The sequence below is a fragment of the Ascochyta rabiei genome, chromosome 4, assembly GCF_004011695.2.
Source record: "Ascochyta rabiei chromosome 4, complete sequence".
Classification (NCBI taxonomy): Eukaryota; Fungi; Ascomycota; class Dothideomycetes; order Pleosporales; family Didymellaceae; genus Ascochyta; species Ascochyta rabiei.
In genome coordinates this window covers 1,687,029-1,704,036 of record NC_082408.1, presented here as the reverse complement: position 1 = coordinate 1,704,036, position 17,008 = coordinate 1,687,029, and the positions used below count along the sequence as shown (strand labels likewise).

Below are 17,008 nucleotides of genomic sequence, written 5' to 3'. Positions count from 1 at the left end.
CTCGCTGTATTGACCTCAATCTTGCTCACCTTGCGAGAGTACAACGATGACACAGGAACGCTGGGCTCGAGCTCAAAACTCTTAAGTACTGCTCGCACGTCCGTTGTCACTGCCTCGTTCCGGCCAATCCTTCCAGCTTCCAGCTTCCAGCTTCAACCAGCGTTTCTTCTGACTCGCCCGTCCTGCCACTCCGTCCTCAGCCGTTACTGATGGAGAACGTCTCCGTCATGCGAAGTCAACACTGCCTCTTCTAGATACTTGGCGACCTCCTGGCGGCATGATTCCAAGTCTGTTCGCCTCGCAACACGCCGTTGCAAGTCTTCAATTCCAATGCCAAGGACATTCTCTGCGATATGCGCTCCGCCACCTAAATCCCGAGTCATGGCTTCTGATAAGGCATGCGCTTTCTTTACCATGTACAATGCAGATTTGCTCCGCTCTGCACCTCTGCATCGACCCTGGCCGGTTCACAATGGTGCAACCACACGTGCGTGTTCTTTTGCCACCACAGTGGCATGTTCTGAGAGAATCAGCTGCAGCCTGCATCTGCTCGAGTCCACGAGGCTTCCTTGTATGTCGATAGCATCCGCGGTGGCTGAGATTGAAATCCTACCGACTCTTGGCACCTTCCCAAACAAGCATAGTCCTCTATCGCCGTTGACAGTCCGCTCAGAGGACGTGCTACTGGTCAACCGCGTTACTCCACATGGTGAACGACTGCAGCTTATCGATTTTGAGCCCTAGACTGCTGGCAAATGCCCGGCTTGTAATCGAGCCAAGAGTGGATCCGACTGGGGAGCAAATCAGCAAGCACTTCTTGCCTTCCACCAAGACTTGTCCAAGAAGTGCCCAGCTCACCAGTGCATGCAAACGACAACTTTAATGCTTCTACACGGGTCTTGGTGGAAATAATTGCGGTTCGGCAGTAATCTGCGATAGGAAGGTACGCAGTGAACGCGAATCACTGGCGTATCGCACGCGATCAGATGTTGAGCGACATGGTGCTTCCGGGACGGCCTTTGTCGAGAGCACGAAGCTATAAGTGGGAGGGTCCTGCACCCGGGTTCCTGGATCATCCTCACCTGCCGGCCATCAATTGGTAGTCGAAACCGCAAAGATGAAGTGGACCACGCTTGCGACCGCTTTTGCTGCCGTGCCTTTGGCATCGGCTGCTGGGTTTACCAAGGAGCAGTATCGCTCTGGTGAAGTCATGGCGAAGATGATGGAGTCAAAAGAGGTATGGCTGACCAGTGTAAAGACTGAGGCAGCTTCTAACAGTCTTTAGTCTGCTTGGGCTAAGCAGCGCGCTGCTGGTGCCTACGACGGCAAGAAGTGGAAGGACTTCCACAAGAAGCGTGTCAACAAGGACCGCATCGAGTGCAAGCACGGCCGCGTGGAGGCAGTCAAGGGCGATGCCGATCAGACCTACAAGTGCAAGGACATCGTAAGTGAATCCCGTTGAGGTCCGAGTTTGCGAGACACTAACGCCACCATAGGACCTGTACGACTTCAAGACGCACGAGGAACTTGGCAACCCCGGCCCCGCTGAGGGGTCTGGTTCATGGGGATGGACATACCGTGGCCGTGAGTTCATTGCCATTGGACAGACCAACGGTACTGCATTCGCAGAGGTCACCTCCAGGGGTCAGCTTGAGTACCTTGGCCGCCTCCCGGCTCAGGCCTCGCCTGTCATCTGGCACGAGATGAAGACCATGCAGGAGTACCTCTTCGTCGGTTCCGAGGGTGAGGGTCACGGAGTACAGATCTTCGACTTGAAGAAGCTCCTGAAACTCAACCCGAAGTGGCCCAAGACCTTCGACCCGGCGACCGACCTTACGGCGTGGTTCAACGACCTCACTGAGGGCGCCGGTATCAAGGGCCGTTCCCACAACGTCGTCACAAACGAGGAGAAGAAGTACGCTGTGGCTGTCGGCAGCGGAGGACGTGCTGGACGCAACGACACCTGCGCAGGCGGCCTCATTTTCATCAACGTAGATGACATCACCAAGCCTTACAAGGAGGGTTGCGCGCCCCAGGACGGCTACGTCCACGACGCTCAATGCATCGTCTACCGTGGACCCCACAAGAAATACTACGGCCGCGACATCTGTTACGGTTACAACGAAGATACGCTTTCCATTTACGACGTCACCAACAAGAAGGGCTTCAACGCTTCGACTCTCATCTCGCGCACTCCCTACAAGGGCGCATCCTACACCCACCAGGGCTGGGTGCTCGACCCTATGTGGCAGACCCACCTTGTAATGGACGACGAGCTGGACGAGGGCGAAATTGACGGAGGCATTGACACCGACCCGGATTCCGTCGCTAAGGATGGCTACCCTGCGACCTATATCTGGGATATTACCAACCTCGAGGCACCCAAGAACACCGGCTACTACAAGTCGTCCACCCGCGCAGTCGATCACAACCAGTTCGTGCACGACGGCCTTGCGTACCAATCCAACTACCAGGCTGGTCTGCGCATTCTCGATGTCAGCTCCATTCCGCGCCACCCGGATGGCAGCCGTGTTAAGGAGATTGCGTACTTTGACGTCTTCCCCGGTGATGATGCCGTTCCTGGTGGTGGCCAGGCGCTGTGGGACGCCGGCACATGGAGCCACTACACATTCCCCAGCGGCTACACAGTCATCAACACCATTGACCGCGGTGCGTTTGTTGTCAAGCCCAAGTTCGGCCGCGGCAAGGGTAAGTACTTTGGCCAGTACTAGGACATGAATTACGAGTGATGAAACTCACCTAACTCTTAATGATATTACGATGCTTCGGGTATCGCAGAATGAATTCCACTCAGCCTCACACGTGATGTTGACTGTGCGAAAGACCGGCCATCTAAACAAGCCTGGAGGTCTTTACCCAACCCCATGCATTTCTTAACCGCACACAAAGAACGCCGTGATTTTCCCTCTACCCACGAAGGCCCAAAAAAATCTCGACCAATCCACCCAGACTACCCAGCTCCTTGAATACACGTAGAATCCCAAGCCCACTGTACTATGGTCTCCGGCAAAAGTAGAGTCCCATGGCCAGTGCAGACAGGGATTCGACCAGGGTTTCTCGAAGCCTCAACCGAAATCAAGAACCCTATCCCACACCAACAAGCAGGCTGCTTTTGTCTTAGTAAGATGGAAATCGTCCATGCACATCTGTTATTTAACAGTTCCGCACACTAGCCTACGCACTGGCCATGGAACACTCTACTTTCGCCGGAGACCATAGTATGCGCACCACACGAGCCAGAACCAAGGATCTTAGTCTTAGTCTTAGTCTTAGTCTTAGTCTTAGTCTTAGTCTAGGTCTCGGTCTAGGTCTCGGTCTAGGTCTCGCATGCCTTGTTGTCTATCTTGTTTCTGAATCCAAGAACTGCACCGACCTTGTGGTACTCGCGGAGCAGAGAAGTGTAGCTGCGGGGGTATTGAGGTGGCAATGAGAGTAAGTAGGTAGGTAGGTAGGTAGGTAGGTAGGTAGGTAGGTAGGTAGGTAGGTAGGTAGGTAGGTAGGTAGACAGGTAGGGAAGTACTGAGCAGACCAACCCACGCCATGCTTGGCGCGAACAACCAGGGATCTGCAGAAGCTACAGGTTGGATACGAGGTGTGTGTAGAAGGTCTGTAGATACTGTAACATTATACTCAGAGCTGTCTTTTAGTTTACTAGAAAAAGGAAATAGTGTTATTATCCTTCTTCTTAATCTACTACTTTATGTTAGAGGTGTATATATAGAAAATCTGTAAATACTGTCATGTTAAGCCTAGAGCTGGCTTTTGGTTTTCTGGAAAGGAGAGTAGTAGGAGTGTGTGTTTGTATATAACTCACATCATCACCTTCCCTCTCAATCCACCACTTTACGTCACACGCCATCCCTCTACTCACCAGCCAACCAATCCAATCACCATAATGCGTCTCACAACCTGTGTGTGTGTGTGTGTGCGCGCGTGTTAAGTGAACGCTGTTCGAGGATGTTGGGGCTTTGAGAAGCATTCATCGTAATGTTTTGTTTGACCACTCAACTACGTTCTTCTGTCGTGAACATGCACGTGAAACATGTCTGAATACAGTACATGTGTAAGAATTCCGGACGCCATCGCCAATGATGGTGTATATTCTGAATGACGAACGCCTGTGCATCCAACCCTCTCTCCCACACTGATATCATCTTCTATTCTGCTCTTTCTTTACGCCTCGCCGAACAGTCGCGCAGTGATGTCACCCATGTATGCCTCCTCCAGTTCGTAGTCCTCACCACCCATCTTGTCAATACCAACATACTCGAACGCTCCCACGACAGCTTCGACATCGAAGCCCATGGCAACGAATCGATCGACGAGGTCTTTGTTGTAGCCATGGTACCTGTCTCTGTGTTAGCCAATCCAGCTACAAGTTGCAGGTCCTGATCCACGTACGCTGCCAGCTTGACCTTTTCTTCGTTCTGCTTGGCCTCCTGGCGCTTCTTCGTAATGGACTCTGCCGTGGCACCACCGCTGCCTTCGGCGATCTCCTTCTTAGGTGCGCCCGCATACTTGACCGCCCACTCACGGGCTTTGTGCTCGAACTCGGCGGGGTTACGGATCAACATGCTGGCGACCTCTGCGTCTTGTGGGTCTTTCGGTTCGGGTGTGCTGAGGAGGGACTGGAGGGAGATGAGGGCGGACTTGATCGTGAGGACTGGCGACCACTGTGACGACAACGTGTCCAAGCAGATAGCGCCCTGTGTGGTTAGCATCGCTCCATCTGGATGTCTCCTGGGGACTCACTGTCTGCGAGCTGACGTTGGGGTGCCAGATCTTGGTCTCGAAGCGCATGTTCGGGGGTCGAAACGGATACTCGCTAGGAATCTTGATGTCGACATGGTATGTGGCGCCCTCGTACGGTGTGTCTGGTGGTCCAAAGAACTGGCCTCGAAGGTGTGTCAGGTCGTCGCCGTTCCCTGCAGGCTCGACTATGATCTGCGAGAGCTTGTCGTTCTGGATGTCGGCAATCTCTTTGGCAATGCGCCTGGCACGGTTGGAGGCCATGGCGGGAGTATGATGCGGCCGAGATATGGGGAGAGAGAGAGAAGAGAGGAGAGGGCTGAAGTCGGGAGTGGGAGGCAGCGAGTGGTGCTAGCTCTGTGTAGAGGGTCAGCCTGAGGCTCAAGAGGGCGAGGGTGAGGGCGAGGGCGAGGGCGAGGCTCAGAGGCAGCAGCAGCAGCCAAGTGGGGCAGGCAAGTGCGTCACACCAAACGCTGGTGATGTGTGGAGAGGCGGTAGCAGCTGGACTTACGCGATACACAGGACACGGTGGTCGTGTGGAGCCGTGTGGTGGCTATCAAGAGTCAAGAGTCAAGAGTCAAGAGTCAAGAGTACCTCTGAGCCGCCGACGTGGGGGAGCTGGAGGTGATCCAGAGCGGGGCCGAGCACGATTGCTGTTCCTCACGTGGTCATGGAGAGGGAAGGAAGCGGGGTCGGAGACAGGAGCAGCAGTTTCTTGTGTATTCAATCGTATATAGACGCAGCCAGCCGTGCACTTGACGTGGCTGTCGGCGTATGGCGAGCGAGGCGGGCGCCGCGCTGCGAGAGGTGAAGCAGTGGCGTCAGACTTGGCGCGAGCTCCGGGCGCCGTGCATCAGCTCGGTGCGGCCAACACCAACACGACAAACACCATCGCCGCCTCCTCACCACCACCACCACCACCGCCGTCGCCAGCAGCCGTGTCTGCACACCTCGAACCCCTCCCCGCTATCTCACACATCACCACCAACAGCAGAGCCGCCGACGTGATCGCGCGTCATGGTACGCTCGCCCCCCATGTGGAACGCGGCAACGTGTGTACTGATGACATGCAGGGTAACCAGCAGTCCAGCGCTGGAGGCGGAGGCCCTCCCGGCGACGACAAGAGCAAGAAGGACAAGGTACGTTCATCCAGCATCGATACATCTGCCATCTACCTCCAACCGCCGCCCGCCGTCGTCATGACACTTACGTCTGCCCGCAGAAGGAGAAGCCAAAGTACGAGCCGCCGCCACAGCCCACCACCCGCATCGGCAGGAAGAAGAAGAAGGCCGCCGGTCCCAGCGCCGCCGCGAAGCTGCCGACCGTCTACCCCACGGCACGATGCAAACTACGATATCTGCGCATGCAGCGCATCCACGACCACCTGCTGCTGGAGGAGGAGTACGTCGAGAACCAAGAACGCATCCGCAAGGCAAAGGCCGTCAAGGAAGGTGCAGGGCCCGCCAACGTCAACGCCGACCCCGAAGCCGCCGACCGGAATGCCGACGAGCGCTCGCGCGTCGACGACATGCGAGGCAGCCCCATGGGCGTCGGCAACCTCGAGGAGCTCATCGACGACGACCACGCCATTGTTTCGAGCGCAACCGGGCCCGAGTACTACGTCTCCATCATGTCCTTTGTCGACAAGGACCTCCTCGAGCCTGGCGCCAGCATTCTGCTGCACCACAAATCCGTCTCCGTTGTGGGTGTGCTTACAGACGACGCGGATCCCCTGGTGTCCGTCATGAAGCTCGACAAGGCCCCTACAGAGTCGTACGCGGATATTGGTGGTTTGGAGCAGCAGATCCAGGAGGTGCGAGAGGCTGTCGAGCTTCCTCTGTTACATCCTGAGCTGTATGAAGAGATGGGCATCAAGCCCCCGAAGGGTGTTATCCTCTACGGTGCACCCGGTACCGGAAAGACACTGCTGGCAAAGGCCGTGGCGAACCAGACCAGTGCCACTTTCCTGCGCATCGTAGGAAGTGAATTGATCCAGAAATACCTCGGTGACGGTCCCAGGCTTGTGCGACAACTCTTCCAGACTGCCGCCGAGAATGCGCCTTCCATCGTCTTCATCGACGAGATCGATGCCATCGGTACCAAGCGATACGAGTCGACATCAGGCGGTGAGCGCGAAATCCAGCGAACCATGCTGGAGCTGCTCAACCAGCTTGACGGTTTCGACGACCGTGGTGACGTCAAGGTCATCATGGCCACCAACAAGATCGACACGCTCGACCCTGCCCTGATCCGACCTGGTCGTATCGATCGAAAGATTCTCTTTGAGAACCCTGACCGTAAGTTGCAAACACGCAAATTCTCCGTTCAAGACTCACACTAACACCTGGCAGAACACACAAAGAAGAAGATCTTCACCCTGCATACGTCCAAGATGTCTCTCAACGAGGACGTCGACCTCGACGAGTTCATCAACCAGAAGGACGACCTGTCCGGTGCCGATATCAAGGCCATCTGCTCTGAAGCTGGTCTGCTGGCTCTCCGTGAGCGCAGGATGCGGGTACAGATGGAAGACTTCCGCAGCGCCCGTGAGCGTGTGCTGAAGACAAAGAGCGAAGGAGAGCCCGAGGGGCTGTACTTGTAGGCGTAACAGCGCTGAATTGGGCATGACACGATTTCAAGACTCAAGACTTCATTGACGTGTATCAGTAGGCACGGATAGGCGCTTTACTCAGTAGACCAATGCTGACCAAGTCGAGCTGTCCCTTTCTCGACTGACTTTGCACGTGATTTCCATGAAGTGGGAACCGGCTGCGCTGTATCTCTTTTCATCTTAAACAACGACTCTCCTACAAATCCCTCGAAATGGTCTGCTCACACACATGTACCTCTCCGGTAGTCAGGGTATTGGTCGAATCGGACTTTTGGCTCTGAAGGTCGCGAGAAACCATACTCATGTGCCTTGGTTCTGGTGATTGGGCGACGCCATAACGATACGATCTCGTAGTCCAAAATATACAGCTACTCCAGCCTCAACCCTCTACCACGTCAGGCGATCAATGTCCACGTGCATTCGTTCCAGCGCTCTCAGCTTCCGCAGGCATTCGAAGCACTAAATCGGAGCCTGCTCACCTTTACCTCAACCACCGCGCGACGTGACCGGTGAGAGAGCTTCGCCACGCCTTCTGCTACTGAAGCATACATAAGCTCAACTCTGGGCCCACCTTCCCACCTTCCCACCTTCACGAGCTTGTCAACCTTACTGACCAACAGAAACACTTGAGACTTCTAGCCTCCCTCCCTTTGACCAAGCAAACCACTATCCTTCGGTTGCACCGGTCTGAGCCATCACAATGATTCCCGGGGACATCAGCGACATTCCTACGTTGGCGTGTCTGAACAAGCCGCAGAAACGGGCCCTGATACTGCGCGATCAGCTCCGATACCTTGAGCCGGCTCATCTAGACACCTTCCTCGATGGCGTCACGGCGGACGAGCCGCCCACATACAGAAGCGTCAACGGCAACGTATGGCCTCCTCTTGCGCAAATCACTATCAGAGAGAGCGCAACCCGCTTCGATCTTGGCAACGTCCAGTTTTCTGAAGAGGGTGGGAAAACACATCGGGTTTGGCTGACGGTGGAGGACGAGCGTTTCGAGATGCGCACTGAAGACCCGCTACCGAAAGACGATGCCGAGCTGGCATCGGTGTCCATACATCGCTTCGTGGCTGAGAACATGTTTCCGCTGTTCAAAACGAAGTACAAGGCAATACACGCGAGGATGGAGAAGATCAACGAGGCGAGGCGTGTTGCTTACAACATGCTCAACCATCCACCAGCAAAGTTCGAAGAGGGAGAAGTACGTCCGGATGCATTTACTATTGCCAAGACCTCACTATCCATGCATCTGCGGTATAGTGCTTCGAGAAGCTGACCAATTTACTCCAGACACTGGCCAGGCTGCACTCAGCAAAGCCCAAGATCAACGAAGACTCTTCTCGAGGCAAGTCCACCCTTCATCGTCCGTGACGACATCTGACCAACCGTAGAAGGAGGCTCTCGCAAGCGCAAAGAAGTCACCAAACATGTCTCCAACAAGCGTCAACGTATCGGTCTAGAGACGATCCCCGACACCGTCAAGAGCGAGACGTTCAACACGATACCCGCGCATATCAAAGTAGATCTCTTCAACAACATCATCAAGACAGCCTTCCCCAATTTCGACAATCTGATCATCGCATCTTGGAACGTGGTATCGGTGTACGCCAACGTCGGCAGCGACTTCCCAGAGCTGCACAAGGCTGTCGTTGAGCTCAAGGGAGCGCTTGAAGAGTTCGAGAGCGCATACGCCCCTCCTCGCAGCAAGCATAGCAAGGCCCGGAAAGAAGCGACGCCCAGCCAACAGAGCAGTGGGAACGGAACTCACATAGCGACGCCTGGACCTGCAGCAGCCAAGGAAAGCAGAGGCACGTCCAGCGCAGCTACGAAGCAGTCACACGAGGACGACAACGGCAACGATGTACCATGCCAAGGCGCCGACGAAGAAGAAGAGGAAGAAGAAGAAGGAGGAGGAGGAGAGGACTCCAAGCACCCAATGCCACCTCCCCGCCCCCTACGACCAAACCAACACCTCGCGCATGAACAAGGACAGCACGAGCCGCCACATACAGACCCTCAGATACCTCCTCCCACCACCATCACTACCACACTCCTCCGCGCCCCCTCTCTCCCCCGTAACACCACCCCCCACGCAGTCCCGCCCACCGCGCACCCACACACACCCCCGCTACGCGACCGCGCCGCAGACTCCCACCACAACAGTCCCGCCGCACACGATCGTAGCGCTGCGCCGGGGTCGGAGCTGATGCGCAAACGACAGGCGTACGCTTCTTCCGTCGGGAAAAGCAAGTCCGGCTGGGGCCGTGAGCGTGCGTATGGGCTGGGCCAGGCGGGAGGTGGGAGTGCAGACGGAGAGCGAGAACGGGGTCTCGATGGCGGTAGAAGTGCGGATGTCGATGTCGATGTCGATGTCGATGTCGGTGTCGATGTCGGTGTCGGTGTCGATGTCGGTGTCGGTGTCGGTGTCGGTGTGTATGAGAGGAACGTAGACACGCCTCCGGTACTGGGGATGTCTGGTTCTGGATCGGGATCGGGATCAGGCTCCGGGAGGAGAGGGGGTATGGTGCCCGTTGCAGAGATGTTGCCTGTTAAGAGGGATAATGGGCTGGGGAGAAGGGGGGTCTAGGGGTCTCTTGATCGGGTGGTTACTATGCTGCCTGGACTGGGTTGGATGTGGATGGGTGAATATGGGGTTTGGAGTCTGGGGATAGGGGGCTGGAGAGTGGGTGGAACGGATGTGTGGGTGGGTACGGCAGTGGTGGGTGGATTTGGGGGTTCTCTGTTGGGGTGGGTCGGGGGTCTACAGAGAGAGAGAGGATGGTGGTGGTGTCGTGTATACATTCCTTGATTCATACAGTATATCTACACACAGCACCATCAAGGTGAATATCGAAGCCATTCTGCCCATGGCAAAGCAAAAAAAAAAAACCAAAAAAAACCCCGCAAGTTCAACGCCGCGCAATGCACACACCAAAGTACGTATCCAAAACACCACATTTACAACCCCTCGACAGCAACCCCCTCAACCCCCCGGTACACAGCCTTCCTTCGCTCAATCTCCTCCTTGATCCTCTTCTCGCGCTCCCCCCGGCCCACGCCTTTGACGTACTGCAGCAGCCTCAGCGCGCCCGTCGGCGTAACGCCCTCGACGCGGCGCGCCTGGCCGACGCTCTCCGGGCGCGCGATGCGCAGCGCGGCCTTCTCCTCGAAGCTCAGGCCGAAGATGGACTCGAAATCCAGGTCCAGCGGGAGCGCGAGCCGCTCGTCGCGCAGCCAGCGGGCTTGCGATGCGGATTGGTGCGCGACGTAGGGCGCGTACGTGGCTTGGATGTGCACGCGGTTGTGGATGTGGGGTGGGAAGGAGGAGATTTCGGGGAGTAGGGAAGTGAGTGTGGCAGGGGTGGTGTTGGCCATGCGCAGCAGGTCGTAGGCGGTGCGCTTTGTGCTGTCGTTGCGCACGTCGAAGCCGGATTCCTTCCAGCTGGCGGCGCCCATGGATTTGCTCTGGAGGAGCGAGGTGAGCGAGGCTATGGCCTCTTGCTCTGCTGTGAAGGCTGACCAGCGCGCGTCGCTGACTACGCCGTGCGTGCGGCCTAGGGCCGTGAGGCGCGTGTCGGCGTTGTCGGCGCGTGCAGACATGCGGTATTCGCTGCGCGAGGTGAACATGCGGTAGGGCTCGGAGACGCCCTTTGTGATGAGGTCGTCGATCATGATGCCGATGTAGCCGTCTGCGCGTGTCAGGACCATGGCGTCTTTGCCCAGACTGCGGAGTCCTGCGTTGATGCCTGCCACGACGCCTTGGCCGGCTGCTTCTTCGTAGCCCGTCGTGCCGTTGATCTGGCCCGCTAGGAAGAGGCCCGCGATGTTCTTCGTTTCGAGCGTCGAGCGTAGGTGCCGCGGGTCGACGTAGTCGTACTCCACGCCATAGCCCGGCTGCAGCATCGTCACGTTCTCGAGGCCGCGGACGGTGCGTAGGAAGGCTTGCTGGACGTCGGGCGGCACGGTGCAGGATATGCCGTTGGGGTAGATGATGTCGTTGTCAAAGCCCTCGGGCTCGAGCCAGATGATGTGTGACGACTTGTCCGTGAAGCGGATGATTTTGCTCTCGAGCGAGGGGCAGTAGCGCGGGCCCTTGACGGTCTCGCGGATGTGTATGGATTTGTCGAGGTTCTGGCGGATGATGTCGTGGCCGGCTTCGTTGGTGCGGGTCTCGTGGTTGAGCAGCTGCCGTTCCACCTGTACGCGGTTGTTGAGGTAGCTGAAGGGCGTCGGTGGGTCGTCTCCCTCCTGCGCCTCGAGGATCTTGAAGTTGATCGACTTTGCATCCAGCCGCGGCGGTGTGCCCGTCTTCAGTCTCCCCAGCGTGAAGCCAGCTTCCTTCAGACTCTTGCTCAGCCCAAACGTGGCAGCCTCGCCCATGCGCCCGGACGGGTAGGCGTCCAGTCCGATGTGGATCTCGCCGCCCAGAAACGTGCCTGTGGTGATGACGACATTCGCCGTAGGGATAATCTGTCCGCTCTCCAACCGCACACCCGTGATCTTCCCGTAGCTCCCCTTCCTCCCCTCCTCTTCCGTGCGATCCACGATGATATCCGCCACGCTCCCCTCGACCACGCTCAGCCCCTGGTAGCCCTCCATCTCCTCGCGCATGTACTTCTTGTACAGCGCCCTGTCGATCTGCGCCCGCGGCCCCCAGACGGCCGGGCCCTTCTTGCGGTTCAGGACGCGGAACTGGACGCCCGCTTTATCGACGATGCGGCCGACGAGGCCATCCAGGGCGTCAATCTCGCGCAGCATGGTGCCCTTGCCGATGCCGCCAAAGGAAGGATTGCACGAGCACACGCCGAGGTTCGACAGCGAGGGCGTGACGAGTGCGGTGCGCGCACCGGAGCGGGCGGCTGCAGCAGACGCTTCGCAGCCAGCGTGGCCGCCGCCGATGACAATGACATCGTAGGGTCTGTAGAGGTCTTAGTCGGCGTGCGGTAGGAGGATGTGGAGAGTGGAGTACTGTTCGGAGCCAGAGACGCTGGCGAATGTCCTGCGGCTGCGGCTGCGGCTGTTGAAGGACCGCACGCGCGGCGCATGGCCCCAGAGCTGGCGCGCTCGCTGCGGAACGACTCGCTGCATGTTGGGCTGTGGGGAGTGTGGGACGAGTAGCGTGGAAAAAGTTGGGTTGCATCGCGGAGGTCCCCAATTCGCCGCAACTTTCGCCTCGCGCAGTCACGTGGGCTGATCAAGGCTGTCTGCGCGAGTAGTGCGACGGATGGCCTCCAAGCTTCGAAAGACGTCAGTCATCTACAAGCTGCAGTGTGTGTGAATTGAACAGGACCGTGGCGATAGAGACCAGGTCCAGAGCTTTCGCAAAACGCCTCCATTCATACCGGTACAGGAGCAGAGATGGTACATGGGAAAACACAGAAAGTGGTATACACCCTGACATGTCGTACAAACTACAACTCCAAGCGCGAGAAAGGCCTGGAAGCCGCCCTCGTATCCTCCGCAATGTGCAAATTGAACACCCGTCGTCATTACAAGATATAGCGGCTGAATCGAAAACACGCCAGAGAAGTCTGCCTAAGCAGAGGCCTCCTGGACCAGACCCTCATCGTTGGTCTCGGGCGCATCGTCGGTGCGGGCGCGCGAGAGGACGTCGAAGTTCCTCGCGACCAAGCTGAGGTTGGAGCGCTTGTTGCCCTCGGTGTCGGTGAAGACCTCCATGCGCGCATCTGCGTCGACGTAGAGGAGGGAACTGGATTCCGTCAGCCTGCACTCTCTTCACCGACTCCATGCAAGAAGAACAAGAACAAGAACAACAAGAAAACAAGAGAAAGTCCAAAACCCGCAAAGAAACTCACCCCTTGGGAACGCCCATGAGAAAATCCTTCTGCGCGCCCTGCACAAAACTCGCAACCCTGAACCAGCTCGTCTTCTTGTCCTCGCCCTTGCCAAAGCTGGAGCCAATCACATAGCGCACCAGCGTGCGATCGCCCGAGATGGTCACCTCCTCGGGCGCAACCCCCAGACGGCCCACGACCGTCATGCGGGCGAGCTGCCTGGCCGCCGAGGCGCTGAAGGTGCGCGTGAAGGTGCGGGGCGCGGCGGTGCGGAAGGTGGAGGCGAACATTTTGTGTGTTTGTTTGTTCGTTTGTGTTTGTTTGTTTGTGTGTGCGTGTGTGCGTGTGTGCGTGTACTTGTATGTGTACGTGTATGGGTGCGTGTGTTTGTATGTCGAGGTCGTTCGTGGGTGGTTGGAAGGGGAACGGACGTGCGTGAGGTTGTTTGGTGTTGCGCTGCGGGCGGAGACGAGACAAGATGAAATGGGACGAGTCGCGTCGCGGCGATTGGCGCGTTCGCCAAGCACACATCATGTGCATGCACCGACCGGGCCATTGACGAATCAATTCGTCTCACTTGCCATGAGCTCTTCAAGGTAGTACATGGAAACGGATTGCTCGTTGATTTCGGGTATAGTGGTGGTCTCCAAGTATTTCTTCATCTTCTACCTCTTCACCCTCTTCCCCGCAGGCTCATCCTCGTCACTGTCGTACTCCTTGTATATCTGCTTCGGCTGCGTCTTGTCCCACGCGCCCGTGAAGACATTCTTCTCGCCCGCCTTGGGCGCATACTTGAGCAGCGCCTCCCTCGGGTCCTCATCGCGCATGTCGCTTCCCTCAATCTGCTCCATGACGTACTTCTGATCGGGCGTGCTCTTTGCAAACGGCGTGATGGCCGGTATGTGCGGTCTTCGCGGATCACGGCTCTTGCCAGACGCTGTGAGTCCAATCGTCGGGTGTCGCGCTGCGAACGAGCCAGCTGCGCCGCCCTTGCCGCCCTGCTCCTCGCCCGCCATGCCGAGCGGGTCCATGTCCACGGTGAAGTTGGGATCGTCATCGACATGTCGCTTCTTGGGCGCTTTGCTGAGGATCGTGAGCGCGCCCGCTGTAGAGAGCGACGGGTTGAAGAGTATGGTCGTCTGGCCGTTGGCGGAGCCAGTGAAGATCTGGTTGAGCTTGGGGTGCCAGTGTACCGTAATGAGCGGCGAGCCCGGCGTGACGGGAGTGACGAGCTCTGGGCGCAGTGTAGCGGGATTGAGGATGTGCAGGTGGCCTGTCTCGGAGCCTGTGATGATGCTTGCCGAGTTGGGCGCAAATTTGATGTTGGAGGTCGGGTACTGCGATGATGTCGAGGCGTGCGATGTCGTGTTGAGCGGTGTTTTGAACTTGCGCGTATCCCACAGCTTGATGGTGTCGTCTCCACCTCTTGTGATGACCAGTCTCCCGTCAGCGCTGATGTCCAGCCCGCTCGTCCAGGTATCCTTCTCGTGCGCGTCGCGAATCTCCCCGGACGGACGGTGGTACGGACCCTCTCCACCCCACATGACCAGACTGCCATCGAGCGCTGCAGAAACCAGTATACTGCTCCCGCCTTCAGCTGCGGCGCCCCAAGCGACAGCCGTCATCCTCGTCATGCCTGCGCTGCCCGCTGCCCGCGACTTGTGCACAATCACCTCCTCCTGCTTCATCCGCTTGTTGACGTCCCATATGCGCACCGTGCTGTCCGTGCCTGCAGTCACGAATCTGTTCTTGTTCGTCGGATGCCATGCAGCGCTTGTAACATCTGCCGTGTGGCCTTTCGTATTGTGCTTGTCTCTCAGATACATGTCGCCCTTGACATACTCTGCAGTGAGGTCGCCATCTCTGGAGAACAGCCTCGCCTGTGGTGTTGCTGTGACGCACAAGAACTGGCTTCCAGAGAGCGGGCTGATCAGAACCTGGTGGATCAGATGCGACTCTGCCGTTTGCGAGGGCTTCGTCGCGAATGGGTCGACCGTCTTGAAGGCCCGGATCGTGCTCGGTGTAAGCGCACTCAGATCGTGCAGCTTCAATGTGCAGTCGTTGCTCCCCGTCACCATGCGCGTGCCGGAAGGGTCGAGCGCAATCGTCGTGACAGCGCGGTCATGCGTTTTGATAACCAGCTCGTGGGATACGGGAAACTCGTCGTCGTCATCGTCGTCGTCGTCATCGTCGTCGCTGTCATTGTCCGAGTCCTTGTCCTCCGCTGGCTTGCCCTGCTTGCTCTCGTCCACCACAGGCCTCCGGCAGCGCTCAATCTGCGCCTCGACATCTACACCCCCCTCTTTCTTACCGAACTGAGCTGGCATGAATTGGCGCAAAGCCTCATCATCTTCGGCGGAAAATTCCATTGTTGCGCATGCATAGTCAGACGGGCTGATGACAGGCCGTTGGTGGTGAGTGAGCTTCACAAATCTCAAGCTGCCTGCGGTATGACATCGACGCGCCGCACTATTTCCGAAGCGGCGCGCTAGACTTCCAGCGTCCGTCGTCATGTGGGGTTGTCTGCCATCAACCACCTGCAAACCTTCTGCGCACTGCAGCAATTGCTTATATTTCGACGTCGTAGAAACTACATGTCGGCCTTATCCGCAAAGCATCAACTAGCACATGAAGCCATGACATGTCCAATACCGCACAGAGCCTCCCAGTCACCAAATACAGCGGCACAGTCAGCTCTGCATAGCTTCTAGCCAGAAGACGGTTTAGGAGGCTAGACGAAAGGCGCCGTCAATTGACGACATTTCATAATGGCGACGGCGGTGATGATATAAAGCCGACCAAAAATCCACGCAGATCCACGATTCACTACCGCATCTCCATACAACCAACCTACTGCAATGACACGAACCCTCCTCCTCTTCGGCGCCGGCCCAGGCATCGGCAACAACGTCGCGGCGACCTTCGCATCCAAAGGCGCCATCGACCACGTCGTCCTGCTCGGCCGCAACACCGACCGTCTGCAGAACGAAGACGCGCCGTTCGTGCTCAACGCCGCACCAAACGTCAAAGCCGACACCCTGCGCGCCGACCTAAGCGACCTGGACTCCCTCCCCAGCGTCCTCTCGCAGCTGGACAACCTAACGCGGGACTCCGCGGTCGAAGTAGTCTACTACAACGCGGCGCGCATCAAGCCCTCGGACCCCGTGCTGAGCGTCGACGTCAAGGAGATAGAAGAGGATTTCAGAGTGCGCCGCCCCACCTACCTGCCCTCCGTTGGCAAACACGCCTTCCCTCCTCCCGTCCTGTGCAGAGGCTAACATCAAAAAACAAAAGCTGCAAGTCCTAGCCCTCCACCTCGTCGCCCAACACTACCTCCCCCAACTCCAACAACACCCCCCCGCAGAATCCAACTTCAAGCCCGCCCTGCTAGTCACAAACTCCCACCTACCCTGGGACCCGGTACCGCAGCTCATCTCGCTCTCGCTAGTAAAAGGCGCACAGCGGACGCAGATGCTATCTTTGAATCGCGCGTTTAGCGATACGCGAGTGCACTGCGCGCTGGTGACCGTGGAGGGGCAAGTGGGTCCTGACAATAAGGTGTTGAGTCCGAGGAACATCGCGGACGAGGCGTTTAAGCTGTGGCAGAGGAGCGAGGGGGTGGAGGTGAATTTGAAGGAGCCGGGGCAGTGAGCTGTAGGTTTTCATTCCATGGTTTTGTGGTGGGTTAGGACGTGCAATGAATGTATCACCCCATTGCGCCCGCTTCGTTGCACAACACATGGAAAGAAGAAAAGCGGTTTGCGAATAAACGTTCTGCATCGTTGCAATATCATACACACGCCTCAAGCGGCGATCTCCACTATGG

The 17,008-nt window shown here is 57.3% G+C and overlaps 8 protein-coding genes across 8 annotated transcripts, besides 19 other annotated features; 4 read left to right on the top strand and 4 right to left on the bottom strand.

Moving 5' to 3' along the window:
* Positions 1 to 1,117: 1,117 nt before the first annotated feature.
* Positions 1,118 to 2,732, top strand: EKO05_0002983 (uncharacterized protein; the record flags this gene model as incomplete). Its single annotated transcript, XM_038938103.1, has 3 exons — positions 1,118 to 1,237; positions 1,286 to 1,444; positions 1,497 to 2,732. The coding sequence occupies 3 exons, from the start codon at positions 1,118 to 1,120 to the stop codon at positions 2,730 to 2,732; spliced, it is 1,515 nt and encodes a 504-aa protein (XP_038801550.1).
* A 283-nt stretch (positions 2,733 to 3,015) lies between these two features.
* Positions 3,016 to 3,242: a dispersed repeat.
* A 28-nt stretch (positions 3,243 to 3,270) lies between these two features.
* Positions 3,271 to 3,315: a tandem repeat.
* A 1-nt stretch (position 3,316) lies between these two features.
* Positions 3,317 to 3,347: a tandem repeat.
* A 110-nt stretch (positions 3,348 to 3,457) lies between these two features.
* Positions 3,458 to 3,525: a tandem repeat.
* A 406-nt stretch (positions 3,526 to 3,931) lies between these two features.
* Positions 3,932 to 3,958: a tandem repeat.
* Positions 3,959 to 4,194: 236 nt separating this feature from the next.
* On the bottom strand, positions 4,195 to 5,034 carry EKO05_0002982 (E2 ubiquitin-conjugating enzyme; the record flags this gene model as incomplete). The annotated part of the gene is made up of 3 exons (XM_038937783.1): positions 4,195 to 4,369; positions 4,423 to 4,727; positions 4,774 to 5,034. 3 exons carry the CDS (start codon positions 5,032 to 5,034, stop codon positions 4,195 to 4,197), a joined length of 741 nt encoding a protein of 246 aa, XP_038801549.1.
* A 30-nt stretch (positions 5,035 to 5,064) lies between these two features.
* Positions 5,065 to 5,087: a tandem repeat.
* Positions 5,088 to 5,155: 68 nt separating this feature from the next.
* Positions 5,156 to 5,189: a tandem repeat.
* Positions 5,190 to 5,326: 137 nt separating this feature from the next.
* Positions 5,327 to 5,362: a tandem repeat.
* A 275-nt stretch (positions 5,363 to 5,637) lies between these two features.
* Positions 5,638 to 5,695: a tandem repeat.
* A 92-nt stretch (positions 5,696 to 5,787) lies between these two features.
* Positions 5,788 to 7,372, top strand: EKO05_0002981 (ATPase of 26S proteasome regulatory subunit 4; the record flags this gene model as incomplete). The annotated part of the gene is made up of 4 exons (XM_059636062.1): positions 5,788 to 5,790; positions 5,844 to 5,909; positions 5,993 to 7,067; positions 7,122 to 7,372. 4 exons carry the CDS (start codon positions 5,788 to 5,790, stop codon positions 7,370 to 7,372), a joined length of 1,395 nt encoding a protein of 464 aa, XP_059492045.1.
* Positions 7,373 to 8,081: 709 nt separating this feature from the next.
* On the top strand, positions 8,082 to 9,974 carry EKO05_0002980 (uncharacterized protein; the record flags this gene model as incomplete). Its single annotated transcript, XM_059636061.1, has 3 exons — positions 8,082 to 8,588; positions 8,678 to 8,750; positions 8,779 to 9,974. The coding sequence occupies 3 exons, from the start codon at positions 8,082 to 8,084 to the stop codon at positions 9,972 to 9,974; spliced, it is 1,776 nt and encodes a 591-aa protein (XP_059492044.1).
* Positions 9,267 to 9,310: a tandem repeat.
* Positions 9,740 to 9,820: a tandem repeat.
* Positions 9,861 to 9,897: a tandem repeat.
* Positions 9,975 to 10,017: 43 nt separating the features above from the next.
* Positions 10,018 to 10,075: a tandem repeat.
* Positions 10,076 to 10,264: 189 nt separating this feature from the next.
* Positions 10,265 to 10,286: a tandem repeat.
* A 59-nt stretch (positions 10,287 to 10,345) lies between these two features.
* Positions 10,346 to 12,475, bottom strand: EKO05_0002979 (Mitochondrial Translation Optimization; the record flags this gene model as incomplete). The annotated part of the gene is made up of 2 exons (XM_038937874.1): positions 10,346 to 12,305; positions 12,357 to 12,475. The coding sequence occupies 2 exons, from the start codon at positions 12,473 to 12,475 to the stop codon at positions 10,346 to 10,348; spliced, it is 2,079 nt and encodes a 692-aa protein (XP_038801546.1).
* Positions 11,223 to 11,256: a tandem repeat.
* A 447-nt stretch (positions 12,476 to 12,922) lies between the features above and the next one.
* On the bottom strand, positions 12,923 to 13,472 carry EKO05_0002978 (uncharacterized protein; the record flags this gene model as incomplete). Its single annotated transcript, XM_038937968.1, has 2 exons — positions 12,923 to 13,097; positions 13,204 to 13,472. 2 exons carry the CDS (start codon positions 13,470 to 13,472, stop codon positions 12,923 to 12,925), a joined length of 444 nt encoding a protein of 147 aa, XP_038801545.1.
* Positions 13,139 to 13,187: a tandem repeat.
* A 2-nt stretch (positions 13,473 to 13,474) lies between the features above and the next one.
* Positions 13,475 to 13,577: a tandem repeat.
* Positions 13,578 to 13,647: 70 nt separating this feature from the next.
* Positions 13,648 to 13,689: a tandem repeat.
* A 158-nt stretch (positions 13,690 to 13,847) lies between these two features.
* Positions 13,848 to 15,551, bottom strand: EKO05_0002977 (uncharacterized protein; the record flags this gene model as incomplete). The annotated part of the gene is made up of 1 exon (XM_038945185.1): positions 13,848 to 15,551. One exon carries the CDS (start codon positions 15,549 to 15,551, stop codon positions 13,848 to 13,850), a length of 1,704 nt encoding a protein of 567 aa, XP_038801544.1.
* Positions 15,343 to 15,378: a tandem repeat.
* Positions 15,552 to 16,040: 489 nt separating the features above from the next.
* On the top strand, positions 16,041 to 16,833 carry EKO05_0002976 (uncharacterized protein; the record flags this gene model as incomplete). Its single annotated transcript, XM_038937883.1, has 2 exons — positions 16,041 to 16,388; positions 16,477 to 16,833. The coding sequence occupies 2 exons, from the start codon at positions 16,041 to 16,043 to the stop codon at positions 16,831 to 16,833; spliced, it is 705 nt and encodes a 234-aa protein (XP_038801543.1).
* Positions 16,834 to 17,008: the final 175 nt, after the last annotated feature.